Genomic DNA, 18,311 nt, shown 5'->3' with positions numbered 1-18,311 from the left:
TCAGATTCTTCTGAATTTACCTTTTTGCTTGTGTGATGTTGCATTTCAAATAAGAGAAAGATAGACACACACAAATACACTTAGAGGAAACAACATTTGATTGTATTTACATGTATTTCCAAAGCAAATTTTAAAGTTATACAAAAATACACAAAACTAGTCACAGGCCCAGCCTATTAAAAACATAATTTTTTCTTTACAGGCAAATTCAATGGAAAGTCTGTGAACCACACGTGTTTGCCTCGGTGACAGGATGCATTGTGGCTGTTTAGGGTATCTAGGTGAGAGGAATATATTAAACCAGCTAAGCATTTTGTTCTGGAAAAGTGCCACTTTTTGGAGGGGTGGGTGGCATGACTAATTGGGTTACCACCGTGCTCTGAAAACCCATCAGGAAAGTAACAGGCTTATGTGTTCGCTATGGCAGCTTGTTATGATGAGCGTAAGGAGGAGAGGGCCTACATGCTTTTTGTCAAGCAGTTTATTACAAAATGAACTCATCACCTTAATCGATGATTTGTCACAAGACAGAGACGAGGAGTATTTCTCCCTGATTGCATTTATGTAAGACCACCTCCCCCACCCCCAGAAAAGGAGACATTACGTTGGGATGTATCCACTTATGAGCCAGTTCAGAGGACTTACAATTTTCTAAATAAATAATCATCTTAGTTCTGTTTTTGCCCGTCAGGTTGCCAACAAATCTATGTTTCACGTGTGTACAGGCATCTGATCGTTTTCAGTGATGACATTCAGTGTTAATACATCCCCCATGATATCAGAGACTGGTGAGAGACTGGGGATAAATGTCCGCAGGGGTCTCCAGGGTGGGAGATGGTGGGGTAGACAGCCTGGAGCGTTTGACATGCCCTCCGCCCCTGAAGCTCCTCCACTCCTTGATCCACTGGTCCCTCGAGGAGGGGTCCAGCCGGTCCAGATGCCTGGCTTGCATGAGCGGGGAGGGGGCGATAGAGTTCCTCAGCACGTGAAACATGTACCTGGGGGAGTGAGTGTGGTGGTGAGAAAGTAGGCCAGTGAAAAATATGCGGCCCTTTGATGTAAATCAGAGCATTCCCTCTAAATATCAGCACTTTCAGACGCATCAGCAAGCGAGAGGAAGACGGAGCTGTGGTGCAGTCGTTCTTGACCTTCACAATTAACATTATTTAATTACAAATCAGCCTCGACTGTCTATGCACTATAACAACCACACAATTTCATAGCAGTTAATTATCTGCACGAGTCAAATGCATACTCCAAAATAATACACAAATAACATAATTACGATTATGTGGAATGTGCCTCTGAACCTTTTTCACTTGTGTCCTATAAAAATCCTTCTATTTGTGATCCCTCATCATTATCACCTGGATCTAAAGATATATTTTCAGTTGTTATAGTTGAAGGATGATTAGAGGCCTAAATGGTTAAAATCTTTTGGACTATTGAAGAGACAAATTAAGACTTATGAAGTGAGCACCTTGGGCTTTAGGAAACCATGTGGTGGCCATTTTTCATTATTTTCTGACATTTTACGACCTGGACAAAAAAAATCATTATGAAAAATAATTGTTAGTTTCAGTCCTAATTACATACGGTCAACTTAAAAGGGCCATTGCAGCATCTGGTGATGACCGTGTTCTTTCTATCAGAGAGTTTTCTCATAAACTTCTTTCTCTGAACAAAAACAAGGTCGGTGCCCATTTCAGTTAAATACTGTGTCTTGACTGTGAATTAAAAACCTTGCTGTATGTGGTCCCCTGGCAGCCTAATGGTTACAATTTAAACAATACATACACATAGCAACCACGTTTATTGTATTTCACCTAACTCTCCCCCTGTGTTAACTGTCCGTATCTTAACTGTTGCTATCTATTACAAAAAGGCTAAATGTCCTCCACCATGTTATATGTTAGTGTCAGAATTATTCACAGGTTTTTCCAGTTTTATCCTTTAAAAAAAAAAAAATTGTTTGTATATGTAACAGGAGATAAAGGTGAAGAGAAAATAAGAAAAATAGGAGGTACTGTAAGGCCATATTTTGCTGCTCATATGTGCGTCAGAGATGTCTGGGAATGTTTGTTTAAAAAATTGAAAGTAAAAAGAGTCATCCAGGAAAAAGTCGTCAAGTAGAATTACTAATATTAGAAAGTACTCGAAAAACTACATAAAGGTACATTTGAATTAAAGCTACTCTGTAACAGTGACAAGAGCATGTCTGAGTCACACCTGCGGGACTCCAGAGCGACAGACACAGGGAGGATAACACTGATCGTACCTGGGCAGCAGAGCCACCACAGTGGTGATGATGCAGATAAGGTAGAACATGGGGTCGGCCATCTGGCTCTGGAGGATCCAGTACGGGTTGGATGGGGGGTTGCAGGTGATGCAAGTGGCGCTGTAGGCCAACGTCACGATGAAGTACAACGCCACACTGCCCAGCATGACTACCCAATGAACCACCGTCTATGAGACAAATGCATAAAGCAGCAATAAGACAGATACATCAGTAACAATCCCATCAGTCAAAGAAATCTGTCATTTCTCTGTGTTTGTTGAATATATTTAAAAAACGGGTGAATAATTTAATGCAGTGCCAGTTTCCAGATGCTATACAAAGACTTTGCAATATATTAGCCTTCAAATGCATACTGACTGAAACTATTTAATGAAAGAGTTTTGGCTCACTGGAGGTGTAGTGTGATTATATCTGGAAATAGATATCCATCAGTTCAGCACTCACCCAGGCTTTGATCTCTATTGACAGATGCAGCAGGATGGTAAATAGAGAAATTGTGTTTAAAGGAGTTCCAAAGGTAAAAACATCAATGTCTGAATCCTGGTAAGCCTGAGGGAGAAAAACACATGTTGTCAAATTTTAGGCAGAAAGCAGATAACTCAGAGTAAAATAACGCAGAGGATGCACCATGACAGATGCATCATTCAACCATGTGTAATCAAAGACAGAGAGTTTAAATGTTTCTCTTACCAAGTAAGGAATAAAGAAGCACACCAGACTCTGGTAGAAGGCATCGAGCATGGAAACCCAGAAAGTTGAAATCTTGTATTCCTAAAATAACACACACTTAAGTACAAAACATCAAGACCGTAATGCCGGGGACATGCAACAGCTATAGTTTGGGAATGTCACTGACCCCTGCACCCTGTCCAGTTCTGTACAGTTCAGGAACACCCAGCAGAACCTCTGCAGAAACGTCTTTGTCCATTATCCCAAACATGATGGGCGGTGCAGAGGTGAAGAACAGGTTGAAGAAAATCATCAGCCAGTAGTCGATCATGGCGGTGCCGGAGAAGCCGCAGAGGAACTGATACCAGAACAGCAGGTTCACATAGGCCTGAGAAACACATTAAAACTGTACGTGGTTAGATGATGAACAAGGCAATATGTTCAATCAGATGGATGACGCTCTAACGTAGCTACAAGACTCACCACATTCTTATAGAAGAAGTAAATGATCATGTTGGCTAGTCGCGTGTGGCACCAGTGTCCATGAACCAGCAGAAGTTTTTTCAGGTGTTTGAAGCGAGATATGGCGAAATCACTCGCCATGACCGCCTGCAGAAGACAGAGACGAGTCATCATACGTCTTAGACGGTAAGAGTAGTAGAAGAACATTTTCTAAAGCTAAAGACCTCAGACCTGCATGCCCTCCTGCCCGGATATCCCAATGCCGATATCAGCTGCTTGGATCATGTTGACATCATTTGCACCATCACCTGAAAACCACAGAGTGAATATCAGTTTAACAACAATTAAAAAAAAAAGGAAATTAATTAAAACCCACTGATTTTGTGAGATCAATACATTCATTATTTCAAAACGCACTTATAACATATTCTACATAAAATAACCTGTACTTTTTTCGGTTTCTAAAGATATAGAAACATGACTCAGAACTGGCAGAAAAAGTACATCGTATCCAAGAAATTACAATATCTCACCCAGCAGTACACAAGAGGCCTTAGACCGACATGATGCAAAAAAAGTAATGTAAAAAAAAAAAAGACCCACCACAGCCTCTCGGGGCCCTCTATAATCTTAAATTGATACGTGAGTAACATTTACTGTAAAACCTTGTAAAAACACCTTTGTGTATTTATGAAGCTTCATTCTTTTCACTGTGTTTTGTACAGGAGACAGATTGAATTATGTGAATAGCCCAACATTAATTTCTTACCAACAGCGAGGGTCATGACCTTGAGTTTCTCCCGGACCACCTTCACCACTCTGCTCTTCTGTAGGGGTGTGACTCTACAGCAGAGCACAGAGCGGCAGCACTTCGCCAGGTCCATGAAGCGGTTCTGCAGGTCTGACGACAGAGCCATGGTCAGGGTGCGTCCATCGATCACCAGAGAGATGTCTGGGGTTGTATCCACATTACGAGGGTCTTTGCTGTACCTCCTCACCTCCTCCAGAGTGCAGTCCAGGATGGATGTACAAACGATCTGGAAAACAACATCTGCTTACTTTGCTGATCATTTTCATGACGTGTCACAACGTAGAGCTGAAACAATTACTTGTAGAAAATTATTTGGCAAGAATTTTGGTAAACAATTGATCGGGTTATTTCTCAAGCAAAAATGCAAAACATCTACAGCTGGTGGCAGCTTCTTAAATATGAAGATTTACTGCTTTTCTTGGTCTTATGTGACAGGGAACTGAGTAACCTTTGGACTGTTGGTCATTAATCAATTAATCATTGATAAATTCATCATGAAAATGACTGTTCACTGTAGGCCAAGTTTGATTGAATTGCACACAAGGTAGTCAGTGGTTACCAAAGTAAAACACAAAGTGAAAGAGGACATACAGTATTTAGGTCATGACTTGGATGTTACACCTCGTGATCAAAAAAAGGCAAATGCTCAGTAAATAAATAGAAATAAATTTAAAGACTATTCCTCTGCAGATTATAGTGGTAAAAGATATTACTCTGCTGTTGAGTCATGTTCATGATGTCTGATATTTCTATAAGCAGTTGCCAGGCTCTGGTCCCATCAGTCTCATCACTGTTGTCTGTAAATAACTCCTACCTCTTAGCCAATGCTGGCTAAATTTCATTAGGTGTGGTAGGGTGATGATCGTGGGAGTGCATCCCTCAGGTGGTCGTCGAGTTACAGTGGTAAAAACAGTTCATTACCAACATGCTTACACTCTGGATCATGAGAGAAGGGGTATTTCCTCCGAGGGTTGAATATTAGACTGGTAATTAGATATGAAAGCATTAGATATTGTGTTGAGGGTAGCTCACTCCATTCATCATCAATGACTAGTCCCGTCTGAGAAGAGCGCAGCAGCCCCTTTGTTCCAGAAATCTCCCCATGTATCCGTTAGAGCCGACGGGTAATTTCCAATTTGAGGCCTGGGATGATTAGACATGGTCAGGTTGTTATGAAGGCCGTGTTCCTGTGCGACCACATCCTTAATGACCTCAGAGAAGCAGGGCCCACACCTGACACCTTATCTTTCTCAGATTGAAATGTGAGGGTCTGACCTTTAGTTAAAATGTAAAAGTGGTCAAAAAGATCTGGCCACTTGAACTGAAGGGAGACAAAGCTCCGAATTAAACCCTTTTGAACTTACTGCTTGGAAAACACATGACTTGTCCTGAATAACCACTCAAAATGCTGCCCTCTAAACAAGCAGTATGGAATATGTGACATACAAATTACATCTTACCTTAATGTGTTGCCCAATGTTCAGTTGGAGTTTGTGTTGGGTTAGGGTTAGGGTTAATTTATCAAGTTAAGGGAATTTATGACTACTTTGAGTCTCTTTTCATTTTTCACTATTTTCTGATGTTTTACAGACCAAACAACGAATTGATTAATGACTTAATAATGAAAATAATCATTAGTAGCAGCCACACTGAATACTACTGAAAACTGCATTTACTCTTTGTTGTAAAGCTGAAAGTGACAAAATCTCCAATAAATACAAGTTTAGCATTACAATTCTTATTTCATGTTTGATTCATTTAAATCATTTGTAACTGTAGTCTAATTGTGAGACATGTATCATGCAGAGTCGCACTAACATTTATCACTTCACATCAAGCAGTTGGGATAAGCAGCTCTGAATCAACCAGGCAACCTTCAGTGAGGCCGACAGCGGCCTCCTCACCTTGTTTTTGCAGCTCATGTTAATCACCAGGTCTTCTTCTTCCAGTAGCCTGCAGGCATAGCCGATGTTGACAGCTGTCTCCGGCTTGTCACCAGTCAGCACCCACACCTGGATCCCTGCCTCCCGCAGTGCTAGGATGGTGTCTGGGACGCTCTCCTGGAGACGGTCCTCGATGCCCGTCGCCCCTGCAGGAGGACATATATCCAAAGTCACACACCAAGCTTATCACACAGATATACGGTGTTGTATGTGTGTGTTGGGCTGATGTATAGTACCTAGCAGGGAGAGATTTGTCTCCAGCTGCACAGCAGTGTCCATGATGAGCTCCTCTCTGTTGTCTATAGTAGCCAGAGCTCTCTGTCTGTTCACTGACCAGCTTTCATACGCTTTGTCACTCACAACCTGCAGCACATGCAGAGAAAGGACTAAACAGAGCGCTTGTTGTTTAAGAAAATGATGCTGATAAATAATTATATATATGATTATGCACCTTCTTTGTAAAGCAAAGTGTACGTAGCCCCTCTTTAGCATAGCAGTCAAGGTGATGCTGAGTATCTGCTGCTATATTCTTCTGACTCCCACTGCGGTGCTCTGGAGATAATATGACACAGATAGTTTCACTGTGAATTATGAAGTGACCCAGGGTGTCTCTGTATTGACTTGTAAATAATTTTGATAAATGTGTGTGAATTTACTTTCACCTGCACATACCTGCGTATGGTGTACCAAGTAGCTCCATGATGGCATAGTCTGCACCTTTAGTGTACAGCACATACTCTCTGGTGATTGGGTGTCGCACCAAAACAGACATTCTCTTCCTATTGGAGTCAAAGGCTAAGGTGTCCAGCACCTCAAACACCAGGTCATTCCCAGATGGGAGCCTCACCGTCACACTGTCAGGGGTGCGGGCCAGCAGAGTGAAGCCATATGCCTTCGCTGCGTATACCAAGGCAGCCTCGTCTGGACTCTCTGCCTCATAGCTCAGATTATCTGAGGTCGCTGCAGGCTTGTTGCACTGGGATGAAGCATGGTGTGTTTGGTGTGTTTGGAGCCCATCGGTGTCTCCAGTCCCCCCCACTTTAACAGGAGGATTAAAGTGGTCCTCCTCTATAACTGAGTCCTCTGAGATGGTGCGATTTCGGTTTGGTTTGTGCTGCCAGGAGGTGAAAAGATGGCGAAAAGAGCCGGCCTTTTTCACCAGGTTGGACATAGCATCCAGTGGGCTATTTGTCTGGCGGGAGTGTGAAAACCAGCTCACCTGAAACAGGAATTTGTATATCATATATGAATTTATATAGACATTTTGCCTATACACACACATGGTCACACACACAAAACCTCTCAAAAACAACTTTGTCATACATTTCCACTCTATTTCTTTTTCTGCTTTTACCTTTAATTACAAACTCAAGGGAAAAACACACAGATTTCTCCCATCTGCCAGAGCTCCGAACGGCACAGTCAGGAGCAGCCAGTGCTCAAATTAATAAAGGCTACCCTGATCGCCCCTGCAAATCTCCCTTTACTATGGGGCTAATTTAGTGAAGTCTCAGAACCTTTACAACTGGGGCTTTAAAGATGAAAGAAAATTAGTACAGACCACTGGTGAAAGAGGAGGAAACTTTAAGCTACATGATTTAAGAAAACTGTCAAAATTAAACTAAATCTTTGAGGTTAATAAAAAGAATTTAAACTTTATTGTTGTGTGTGCTACTGATTAAATTATACGGAGATTTCACTGCGGTACTGCAGCCACATTGCTGGACAGTGGGTTTCTAGATCTAAAGACATCATAAAATAATGAGTAAAACAGTTAATAGATTCTCCACAATGATTTTTTTAAATGCAAAGTTTTCCATTGTTTTATAAGTTTGCATACTGGGAGTTTCACAAGAACAAATTCTTCGTCCATCTTTTCTCTCCTGACTGTGCCCTTCATCTCTACATCCCATCCACAGTTGCAGTAAACGGAGCGCTCACCCTCTGTCTCTGAGCTGTTGCCATGGAAACCATCACAGTGTTGCAAATGGCGAGGGCTAGAAAAAAGTCCAGGTAGGGATCTATCTGCCGGCTGCCGCCACTGCTGCTCTCTGCTCTGCTAATCTGCTGAAGCAGCTTCCTGTCTGGAATCACCTCAGTTTCCTGTTGGAGTAGAAGTTAATCAGTTTGGTAATTAAAAGCTCGTGTTGATAAACTGATTCTTGCTTACGCTCAGCTTTCACTGATTTGATGAGGCAGGGCAGGAAATAGTTTTTTACCTTTTAACCTTTTCCTCCAGTTTTGTTTGTGCATGTACAAGGAAAGATTACAGGAAGTTTTCATTCATACAAACACTCTGCTCTGTTAGAGACGCAGCGTGAGGAAAGCTAAAGATGGGCACTGTGCTGCCTCGCAGCCTTTTTCTGTCTCAGCCTGTTTCTCCAGGACTCTGCTCTTTGCCCTGAGGACAAAAATAGACCCAGAGCTACTGTACTGTATACCAAGACGACAATGACTAATCTATAGTGCACGTTTACAGTTTATTTGAAATCAGTGGTCTGTGCCAAATGGTGCCCAGCATGACCATATGTCCCGTCACAGACACAGGGGCAACTTTGAGCCAAAATGGATGTGCTCATCACTGACACCTAGCAGCTCAGCCATCTGCAGCGGGGACTGGGACCATGAGGCCTTTTGACACAAGGAAGGGTGAGACTCAGGTAAACAAATGGCAGCTTAAAGTCCTCTAAGTGTGGACTCAGACATGGAATATGTTTAAGGAAGGGCCTCTTATTTTGAATCCAGTCAAGGGTTAATAGTTTGATTGGTTAATTTCAGAGTTAATGCATATATGATTGCTGCTAGTTACTCAAGAACTGAGAGACAGTTTGAAAGAAAGAATCAGAGCCAATACTAAGTGTGGCTGATGCTCAGCTTGGAGCAGCTACAGCCAAGATAACTGATAACTGGGTTTAGTCCACTCATACAACAATGATACAAACTTCCAACTAATTAGTGTTTTTTTTTATTATTATTAAAATAATGTCATTTTTGTGATTCTCTAGCAACTTGTCTTGTTTCCACCCTCATGAGCTATCAAGTGAGATGGTGTTAACCATTTTGCCCGTGGTTGCTTCCAGTGTCCCTTCATTGACTGCCGTTTAATATTAAGACAATAAAAGCCATAACCACACCCCACTCTGAATAAAATATCTGCCTTTTCCTTCTGACTGAGCGATCATCTTACCAGTGGACTACTGAAGGCCACATCGCTCTGGGCATTTCCTGGGACCTTGCTCTTGCGTCGGCTGCCATGGTGATGTTGCATGTCTTCAGGGATGGTGTCCTCAGAATCCAAGGACCATCCAGTCTGTGGGGGTCGTGGCCGCTGGTTGAAGATAACCTCCTCCTCCTCCTCTGGTTCATGAAGGACAGCTAGGCGGATGGCTGCAAAAATCCCCAAAAACATGTTGATACATACAATGGGCAATATATACAGTATGTCCTATATATCACGTCATGATGAATCGTAGGGCCCTTAACCAAAACTACAGTGTCAAAGGACTTTAAAGACCCAGATTAGGAAGCCTTACCCAGGTGTAAGGAAAGAATCCTGAAAAACCCTTAGTGAGACAAAATAAATGAACCTTGGGAAGAGTCATATAAAAGGGAGTTCAACTCGTGGGTAAATAGATCAGTAACACAATTAGACAGTACACCAAATCAGATTGTAGCTAGGCAACACAAAATTGATGCCTCTGATCAGGGCACAACACAAGATACAGCCAAAAGTAAGTAATTCACTCTCTGGTGACTTCTGGGATTGTGTTACGAGGGACCATGAATGCTCAATCACTGTGATAGGTTCACATAATTACTACTAGTACCTACTGCTACTGGAGCTGGCTGAAAACCAATTGTCCTACTTTCATGAGTATATATATATATATATATATAAATCCATAGAGGCCCATATAAAAAGCAGTGAAATGTGCATCAGCTGCTCATTTTGGGTAAATAAAACATCTCAGTGTGAAGGTTTACCGTTTTCTTTGTGTGGGTACTCGGTGCCCATGATGGAGCATCGCCGAAACACCATCTTATTCTCTGTGAGGGTGCCAGTCTTGTCTGAGAAGATGTATTCAATCTGCCCCAGGTCCTCTGTGATGTTCAGGGCCTTACACTGCATGCGGCTGTCTGTCTCCTCATTGTACAGATCGATGTCATTAGTGATGAAGAAGATCTGAGCGATCTTCACCAACTCAATAGACACGTACAGGGAGATAGGAATCAGGACCTGGAGAGGAGAGGAGAGGAGAGGAGATGAGAGGAGAGGAGAGGATACAACACATGTAAAAGAAAAAATGGAAAGATGAAAGGAAGAAAGACAGGAGGAAAGAGGAAGGAGAGGAGATTGAACGATATGATTAATAAAGAAGAGAATGAGGACGGTGGAGAGAGTGGAAGAAGAGAAAAGTAAAAAGTAAAAGAGAGAGGAGTAATTTAATGATTGTCAAATGAATAAAAACACACTCCCAAGAGTCCTGATGTCTCTCTCTCTGTCTCTCACACACACACACACACACACACACACACACACACACACACAGACACACACACACACACACAGCCAGACTCCTCTACCTGCAGCAGGATGATCATGGTGAAGAACATGTAGACACCAGACAGACCAGGACTGTCCAGGTGACCGGTGCTGTCGGGGACCAGGTAAGGGGGCACACTGGGCAGCGCCTGCAGCCGTAAAAAGTGACCTGCATGTGCGAGGACAGGGGGATTAATCACACCGACCGACGTGCAGGGATGGAAGCTATTTTTGGCACCACACCTTACTCTGTCTCCTCCCTCCTCTCCTGGTATGTGTTTGGGCCTGTGGCCGAGGTGACTGAGTTTTTGTTTTTTTTATTGAAGATTAAACATCTCCTCATAAATGTAAAGGTATTAATTATGATTCTGTGTAGTGTGGTTAAGTTATGCAATTCATCACTGACCTACTGCTCCGATGAGACACATAACAATGAGGAGGATGACGCAGAAGAAGACGTCAGTGTTCAGCTTCCGCTCTAGTTTGCTGCGCTTGTACCTCGGCCCGTTGTTGTTGAGCATGGACTTGGTTTCGTGGCCTTAAAGGAGGGATCAGAAGTTCGGTGATGATTTTGATTCAGTTACCAGCAGGCATTTCATACAGACAGTGAACACCCAGGGAAATTGATTCTTGTATCTTAAAACATGCTCATTATGGGTCAGTTAATGTAAGATCAATAAACGGGGAACTGAAGACATGTCTTCTGTAGTATTTCAGCAAAGTTGGGGGTTTATGACGATGACACATGTTTAAGATTGATGCTGTTATTTTTAGCCATGCTAGCAACATACACACACATATACACATCTGCATGTCGGTTTGTTGATTGTTTGGTTGGTCCTCTACTTTGTCCAAACTGAAACATCTCAGGTGAAATTCAGTTCATTCACAGATAAATGTTTGTGACTTTAGTGATCCTATGACTTTGTCCTCTAGTAACTCCAGCAGGTCAAAGTTTTCACTTATCTCATGAAACTTCTCAGCATGTGACATGATTTCCAGATGGTGCATCACTGTACACAGATAGCAAAATAAATCCAGCCCATATTTGGGCCACATGTTTGTTTTCTTCTGGCCCAGTATATACCCAGTGGCATGGCCTGAATCTGGCCCATATAAAGCATGATTGTAAGATGCTACTTCCACATCTGGGCCAATTTAAATGACTAAATGTGCAAAAATACTTCATAAATTATTGTTTATTTTTTTGTTTTTTTTTTACATATTTTGGTTGTGGTGAGTCAAAGATTTCTTCGGTGGGTGGCTGTAGTTGTGGTGGGAAAATTTGGATTCGTGACCTCAGTATTTCTAAAGTCTAGGCTATGGCCCTGAACAAAAACACTATGAGCACAAGGTTATAGCAGCAAAGCAGCTGAGACATACGGAGAATATACCTGCATACAACACAAAGCCAACTGCATGGTCCGTGTTTCTCACAGTGCAGCCTCGAAGCAGCAGACTCTCAATTCCAGCGCCCACCTTCTCCTTATCAGGTTTCTCTCTGCAGCAGGAGAAAGTGAGAAACCCCCTTTGTACTGTCAGATCTTGTTAGATATTCATTACTTCTTATATACACCCCATTAGCAATTCTCCTGCTTTACAGCCATACCTGGACAGCACAGGTAGACCATCTGTAAGACCTGTGGTGCCTGAGGAAATCGATTATAGTCTATTACAGCCCCAATAATGCCTCTGGTAGCATCAGAAAGTGCAGCGAGTGGGTCGGAATTAGTTTTGCACGGCTGCTCTGAAAGGCTCAAAGAAACTGTTTGGGGAATCCATGTGATCTGTGTATTTGGTACTCACACATAACTCTTGAAATGATTCAGATTGTTGTTGGGCTTTTCACACACTACGATGCCTTTGAAGCTTTCCGGTTCAAATTCAGGATCCTGCGAAAATTAGAGGATGCATAAAGTCACTACAGGATGAATGGAAACTTTTCAAATGTGACTGAACCTGAACTTTGAGACTGACATAATGGTTATTTAATGCAGCAAAGAACTGTGGTCCAAAAATATTCATTTAAGGTATGTAAACCAACAGGTCTGTCAATGCTGACTTTGACATATTGTGATGATCTGCAGTTACCATAAGTATAGTTAGCCATACTGGTGAAGTATGTTAAATGTCAGTCACAAGAAGGTGAGGCAGTTCAGAGAGAATGAGGATAGAGGACTGTGAAGGAAAAAGATGAAGTAAATCTTCCTCACCGAGATGCAGAGGCCAGGCACCACCCTCCTCTGCTTCAGGTTGGTCTCTCCGTCCAGGTTGGCCGTCTCTATGTGACAAACGCAGTTGGGGTCCGACGTGTGCAGGAGCAGGAGGTCTGCAGGGACGATCTCATTGCAAACCACCTTCACAAAATCCCCCACTCGCACATCCTTCCAACGCCGCTCCATGAACTGTTTCTCTTTCCTGAAATCACAGATGATGCAACAGTCATTACAGACAACATACAAAAGACACAAGTCCCTGTGTGGCTGGTCTTTGTCACATTTATAATCTGCAATATTCATCATATCATGGGCGTATTTTGTCAAATAAAAAAGACAAAAGAAAAACGACAGCACCAGCTCAAGTTGTGGAATAAACAAAACAAGCAAATGAAAAAAATCAGTGCTGTTGTTTTTGGACGGCAGCCCAGATATGCGTACAAACTAACATTTAGAGGAAGACGCACTACAATCAACATCGTGAACTAAGGTTGTTCCCAGAAAGCCACAGGCTCTTTGCTTTGAACCTGTATGTCAAGCTGGCCAGCCACCAGTGACAGAGAGCTGCAGGTATGCTGCCCTGCATGTAGGACCTGATTGGAAGGTGGCCGCAGAACACCACACCTCACCCAAACAAAGCCACGGAGGGAGAAATGTATTGTTAGTGTGTTGTGTTTAGATTATGCTTACCACGTTGCACAAGTACTCAAGTATTCTCTCTCATGTCAGGGAAGTTTTACAGCATGTGCATTTTCTGTTTTTTCAGTCAGCCATATCAATTGATGTCATCCTAAACTGCCTTAAAAGAATAATTTGACACCACTAGGAAACACACTTGTTTGTTTTCTTGACACCGCTTACATATCACTACAGTATGGCCAAGAGCTAGTTAGCTTAGCTTAGCACAAAGACTGAAAACAGAGAGAAACAGCTAGCCTGGCTGTCCAGAGGTGACAAAATCCACCTGCCAGCTCCTCTAAAGCTCACTCTAACACGTAGTATTAATTAATATTAATCAATATTAATCTGTTCAAAAACTGAAGTGTAAAAATGACAATTCAACATTTTAAAGAGCTTAATGAGCCAGACTATGTCTTGGCTGTGGTTACTTGGTTCTGCTCAAAGCCAAGAAATAGTCAATATCAGTAAAATTGTGAATTGTCTTTTTCACACTGGTTTTTGTGCAAGTTTGCACAGAAACAGGACATTAGTGTTAGTTAATGGGCTTTGGCTTACCATTTGGCAGAGCCAGGCTCCCTGTTTCCCCTGTGTCTAGCCTTTTTGCTAAGCTAACTGGCTGCTGGATAGGTATGAGAGAGGTGTCAAGCTTGTACTAATCATGAAAGTGAATCATGTAAAGGCTCGCATGGAATGCAATCAGATGAGAGGGATTTCAGAAAAAAACCCAATGCCTCTCATCATCAAATTCTGCCATTGAATCATTATTTCCTCTAAGTTGAACACAGCTGATCTTTAAAGTGATAAAAAGACATTTGTATCGCACTTGGCTTCCTGATGTGCCTTTGTGATAAAAGCTAAGAATGTGTAGTATTTTGCAGAGAAAACAATTCTTCAAAGATAAAGTGACTAATTACATTAATAAAGTGGTTTGATAATATGTGTGATGTGAGTCACATTCATACATGGTGTAGATAAAATAACAGACAGGGGCAGCGTGCGACGTGTGGTGACTGGATTTAACGCTGTGAAGGGAGCAGACGATAAAACTCAACATGTTCAACAACACAATAACACGACTTGGTGTTCACACCGAATGATTAACAGCTGGTGTGTTTTGTGTTCGGTGCGTTTGAGCTCAGGTGGATTGACAAGAGTTTGAGATTGAGAGGAGATAGATAGGATGACCCTGAGGATAAGGCATGCTCAAACACACACTTCACACCTCTGTGAAAACAAGGTGATGGGAATTACAGGCGTGCATCTGCGAAGGTCTGATGAATTAAAGTTAAATCCCTCTCATCTGACTGCCTTCCATGTGAGCTTTTACATGAACTGCAAGTGGCAGATTGAACGGCACTCTGTCTTCATTTGTGTTTAAATTGGTTTCCTTGTGCTGTCAGATGGATAAACTTCACCTAGATAGAGAGAAAGAGGTGCGAAAGAGTGTGTGGAGGCCTAAAATTTATTCTTGAGTTTTTTCCGAAAACATTTGTATACTTCAAAGGAATCCCACCCAATCGATTTTGTTCTAATCTTTACACAAGCCGAAAACGAAGCTTTAGCACCCCCACCCAGCGATACCACGAGAGCCCGCTCACCATGACTCAACTGCTGTTTATCTGATTGCGTGAGGCAGAGACGACTAGTGTCCGCTAACAGGCCCAGAGGGACTGGCGTGTTCTCTGAAGTGTCCGAATTGCTGCGTCTGGAGTCTGCACTTCAGGCCACCTGGACCCTATCACCACACACACACATACACGCACACACACGCACAGACACACACACACACAGACACAGACACACACATACTCACACATAAACACACACACACACACACATGATGCAGGCTTTTCCCCAAGCTGAGGCTGCATTTCCCAACATCCCAGCTGACCCTTGTTGGGAACTTTGAAAGCAAGCAGCTGCTGGTTAATGATAAGGCTTCATCATCAGAGGTGTCTCCAGTCTTACATCCCCTCCTCCCACTCTACTCCAAAATCCCAGCAGTGAAAGGGTTGAAAATGACAGTGTTTATCCTCCTTTGTGAATTATTCATTTTTCACCAGTAATTCAAAAATAGATAACCGCTAACCTTACTGTCTTTGCTGATGCAACACCCAGATGAGGATTTCATCACATGTGCACAGTGTGATGGTGAGAGATATTGTTGTGCAGCTCTTCAAAAGAGGAATAATCTCCCACACATTTTCTATTTCTAAGTCAAAAATTCCCACGGGGTGCTGAAACGCAGAGGAGGTAAAACACACACAATCGCAGAGATCTACACACTCTACACAGACATCAACACGCCGGATGATAAGAATCACAAACACAGATGTGGAGGTGCCGCTAATGCACCACGAGTGCTTCCGCCTGCCACATCATGCATGTGGAAACACACTGTATTCTGGGCATGATTGTCTTTGTCGTTTACCTGCTGTAGATGAAGCACGGGGTGTTGTTAAGCTTCCTGTCCGACTGGTACCTCCTGAAGTCCTCCCAGGCGTCCTTCATGGCCGTCAGAGACATGATGACACAGATGGGGATCAGAGCTACCTCAGGCTGGAAGGCATTCACCACGGGGACAAAGTTCAGAATAGCCAGGCCCACAAAATAGATGTTGGCCAGGCGGTGAAACTGCTCAAAGAGGTTCATGGGAATGAAGAGGAGGAGGGTGTATTTGGTGGTCTTGATGGCATTGTCGGGAAGGTAGCGGTTGGGTTGCTTCGCCTTCTCCAGCCCCTCATAAGGCAGATTGGACACCAAGTTGCGAAGGTCCTTCTCTCTCGCCCTCTGACCTCTCAGAGCATCCCTGACCACGGCCAGTGGGCTCCTCCATGTCATGGCTGCTCTGAATGTTTTCCTTTTTCCTCTTCTCACCAACTTTTCCTTCCCATTCTCTCAATACTCACAGCTCCTTTCAGTTAAAGAGACTCTCCTCAGGCCCATCCTCTCCCTCAGTGATTCTCTGTGAGTGTGTGAGGCCTAATGCCAGGTAAAAACCACTGACAGCACACCTAGCCCTCCTCTGAGTCCGCCCCTTGCATTGACAGGTGTGTTTGCATTCCTTGCATTTGTGCTGATCAACTCCTCATTGATGTGGGAAATAAGTGAGTGACTTCAGTGACATTTAAATTTTACTGTCAATAATCTCATTTCAGCAGAATAACTTCACATTTTCAACCTTTGAAATAGTCCCTCACATTGCAGAATAGTGAGTCACTGACACCTTTGTGGTTTAGCAGTCTTTGCTGTCATAAATTCTTTACACATTGATGACGTCCTTTAAAATTAAACACTAAAAAAAACACACAAATACAGTACAAACAAAAACAGTGCTCAAATGAGCTGACAATCCAATATTTGCAGAGCAGAAAATTGGTGCAGTGGGTCATAAAGAGATGTGAACTGACAACACAACACCGAACAGAGCGCCACGACAGCTCGGGGCAAAAACATGTATGAAGAGTCTGCAGAGTGTGAGTGAACACAGCAGAGGGAACTTACACACCCCATACAGGAGCATACAGACGGAGAACACACTCCACAATGTTAACACACAAGGAAGAAGAATTAGAATGAATCTTTATTGATGCATGAAGGAACATCCTCTGCCCCCCCCCAACCTTATCCACAGAGAGGTCAAAGGTCAGCTACAGAAGCATAAAAGGTGGGCTGGGAAGATTTCTCACCAATAGACACTGTAAGATTTGCAGATTTTCCACATCTATCTCTAAAGATTTGACTGAGTAGATTGTTCAGGAGTGGGTGGGGAACTCTGTTTACATGTATGTGTGTGAGATTCTTCTGTATGATGGACTGCAACAAAGCAGCTTCTTGCGCAGATGGCATGCATGTAGGATGCCTTCCACTTCCTCATGTTGACATATGTTGTCTTTTCCAGAGCAGGCTGCCGAACCTGTTTAAACAGGCCAGATTTCCACTGGGTCAGTCATTAATTGTGCTTAAATTGAATTTTCCAACATATTTATAGCCATAGTAATGGAACTACATGTATGTTGTTGGTATTTCAAGCACAGCATATAGATATTATTGTTTTGAAATGGAGATGGATGGATGTCTATTTTTTTTTTTTTTTGTAAGGATGCCGAAAACTTGCATGGGGTTTATTAACAGTCCAAAATGTAAATGATTTCCTGTTTTGTCCTTGAACAGCTGACACAGGCAGGTTCATCTCTCCTGGCAGCTCAGCGTGTTTTTCCATCAGATACGCATATAGCAGGGGAGTGGCGTGACGCGAGTGTGCCAGACTCACCCTCTCACCCGTCCCAGTCAGCTCTGGCTGGCCTTGGCTTGGCTGGCACGCCGACTACACAGTGGCGCAGCTGTGAGTCCACACAGCACACACACACACACACACACACACACACACACACACACACACACACACACAGAAACAAAACACTCTCTTGGAAACAAAACACACACACATGATTCCACAGAGCAGAGATCTGTGCATTCCTAATTACTTCAGTGACATGGAAACACTACAAAGTAGAAAGCATCTGCCTTTTCCCCCCTCTCTTACATGTCAACACTAATGCCCTTTTTGAAAAGAGGAAAAGAGAGAGAACCAATTTAGCACAAACCATCTGTCTACTATAGTGATATAATACATGTGTTATACCGAGGGGGAACAGTAATGTAGATTTGATTTTTACTGATGCAT

At 42.8% G+C, this 18,311-nt stretch overlaps 1 protein-coding gene across 2 annotated transcripts; it reads right to left on the bottom strand.

Moving 5' to 3' along the window:
* Positions 1–80: 80 nt before the first annotated feature.
* Positions 81–16,593, bottom strand: atp10b (ATPase phospholipid transporting 10B). 2 transcript variants are annotated; one of them, XM_023403050.2, is made up of 21 exons: positions 16,056–16,593; positions 12,941–13,145; positions 12,534–12,619; positions 12,122–12,228; positions 11,134–11,265; positions 10,769–10,896; positions 10,169–10,421; positions 9,372–9,571; positions 8,126–8,287; positions 6,857–7,403; positions 6,636–6,736; positions 6,421–6,547; positions 6,146–6,330; positions 4,200–4,467; positions 3,662–3,738; positions 3,452–3,577; positions 3,156–3,356; positions 2,990–3,070; positions 2,744–2,848; positions 2,279–2,466; positions 81–998 (listed from the first exon to the last, which is right to left on the bottom strand). In XM_023403050.2, exons 1-21 carry the CDS (start codon positions 16,463–16,465, stop codon positions 779–781), a joined length of 3,909 nt encoding a protein of 1,302 aa, XP_023258818.1. In that variant the 5' UTR covers positions 16,466–16,593; the 3' UTR covers positions 81–778. The 2 variants fall into 2 exon arrangements, with proteins under 2 accessions (XP_023258818.1, XP_087029267.1); XM_087173141.1 differs by lacking the exon at positions 16,056–16,593 and adding an exon at positions 15,223–15,369.
* Between the last annotated feature and the right edge of the window lie 1,718 nt (positions 16,594–18,311).

The sequence above is a fragment of the Seriola lalandi genome, unplaced genomic scaffold (assembly GCF_002814215.2).
Source record: "Seriola lalandi dorsalis isolate HSWRI2012SDOR001 ecotype SW California unplaced genomic scaffold, Sedor1 jcf7180002054058, whole genome shotgun sequence".
Lineage (NCBI taxonomy): Eukaryota > Metazoa > Chordata > Actinopteri > Carangiformes > Carangidae > Seriola > Seriola lalandi.
This window is presented reverse-complemented; position numbering and strand designations above follow the sequence as displayed.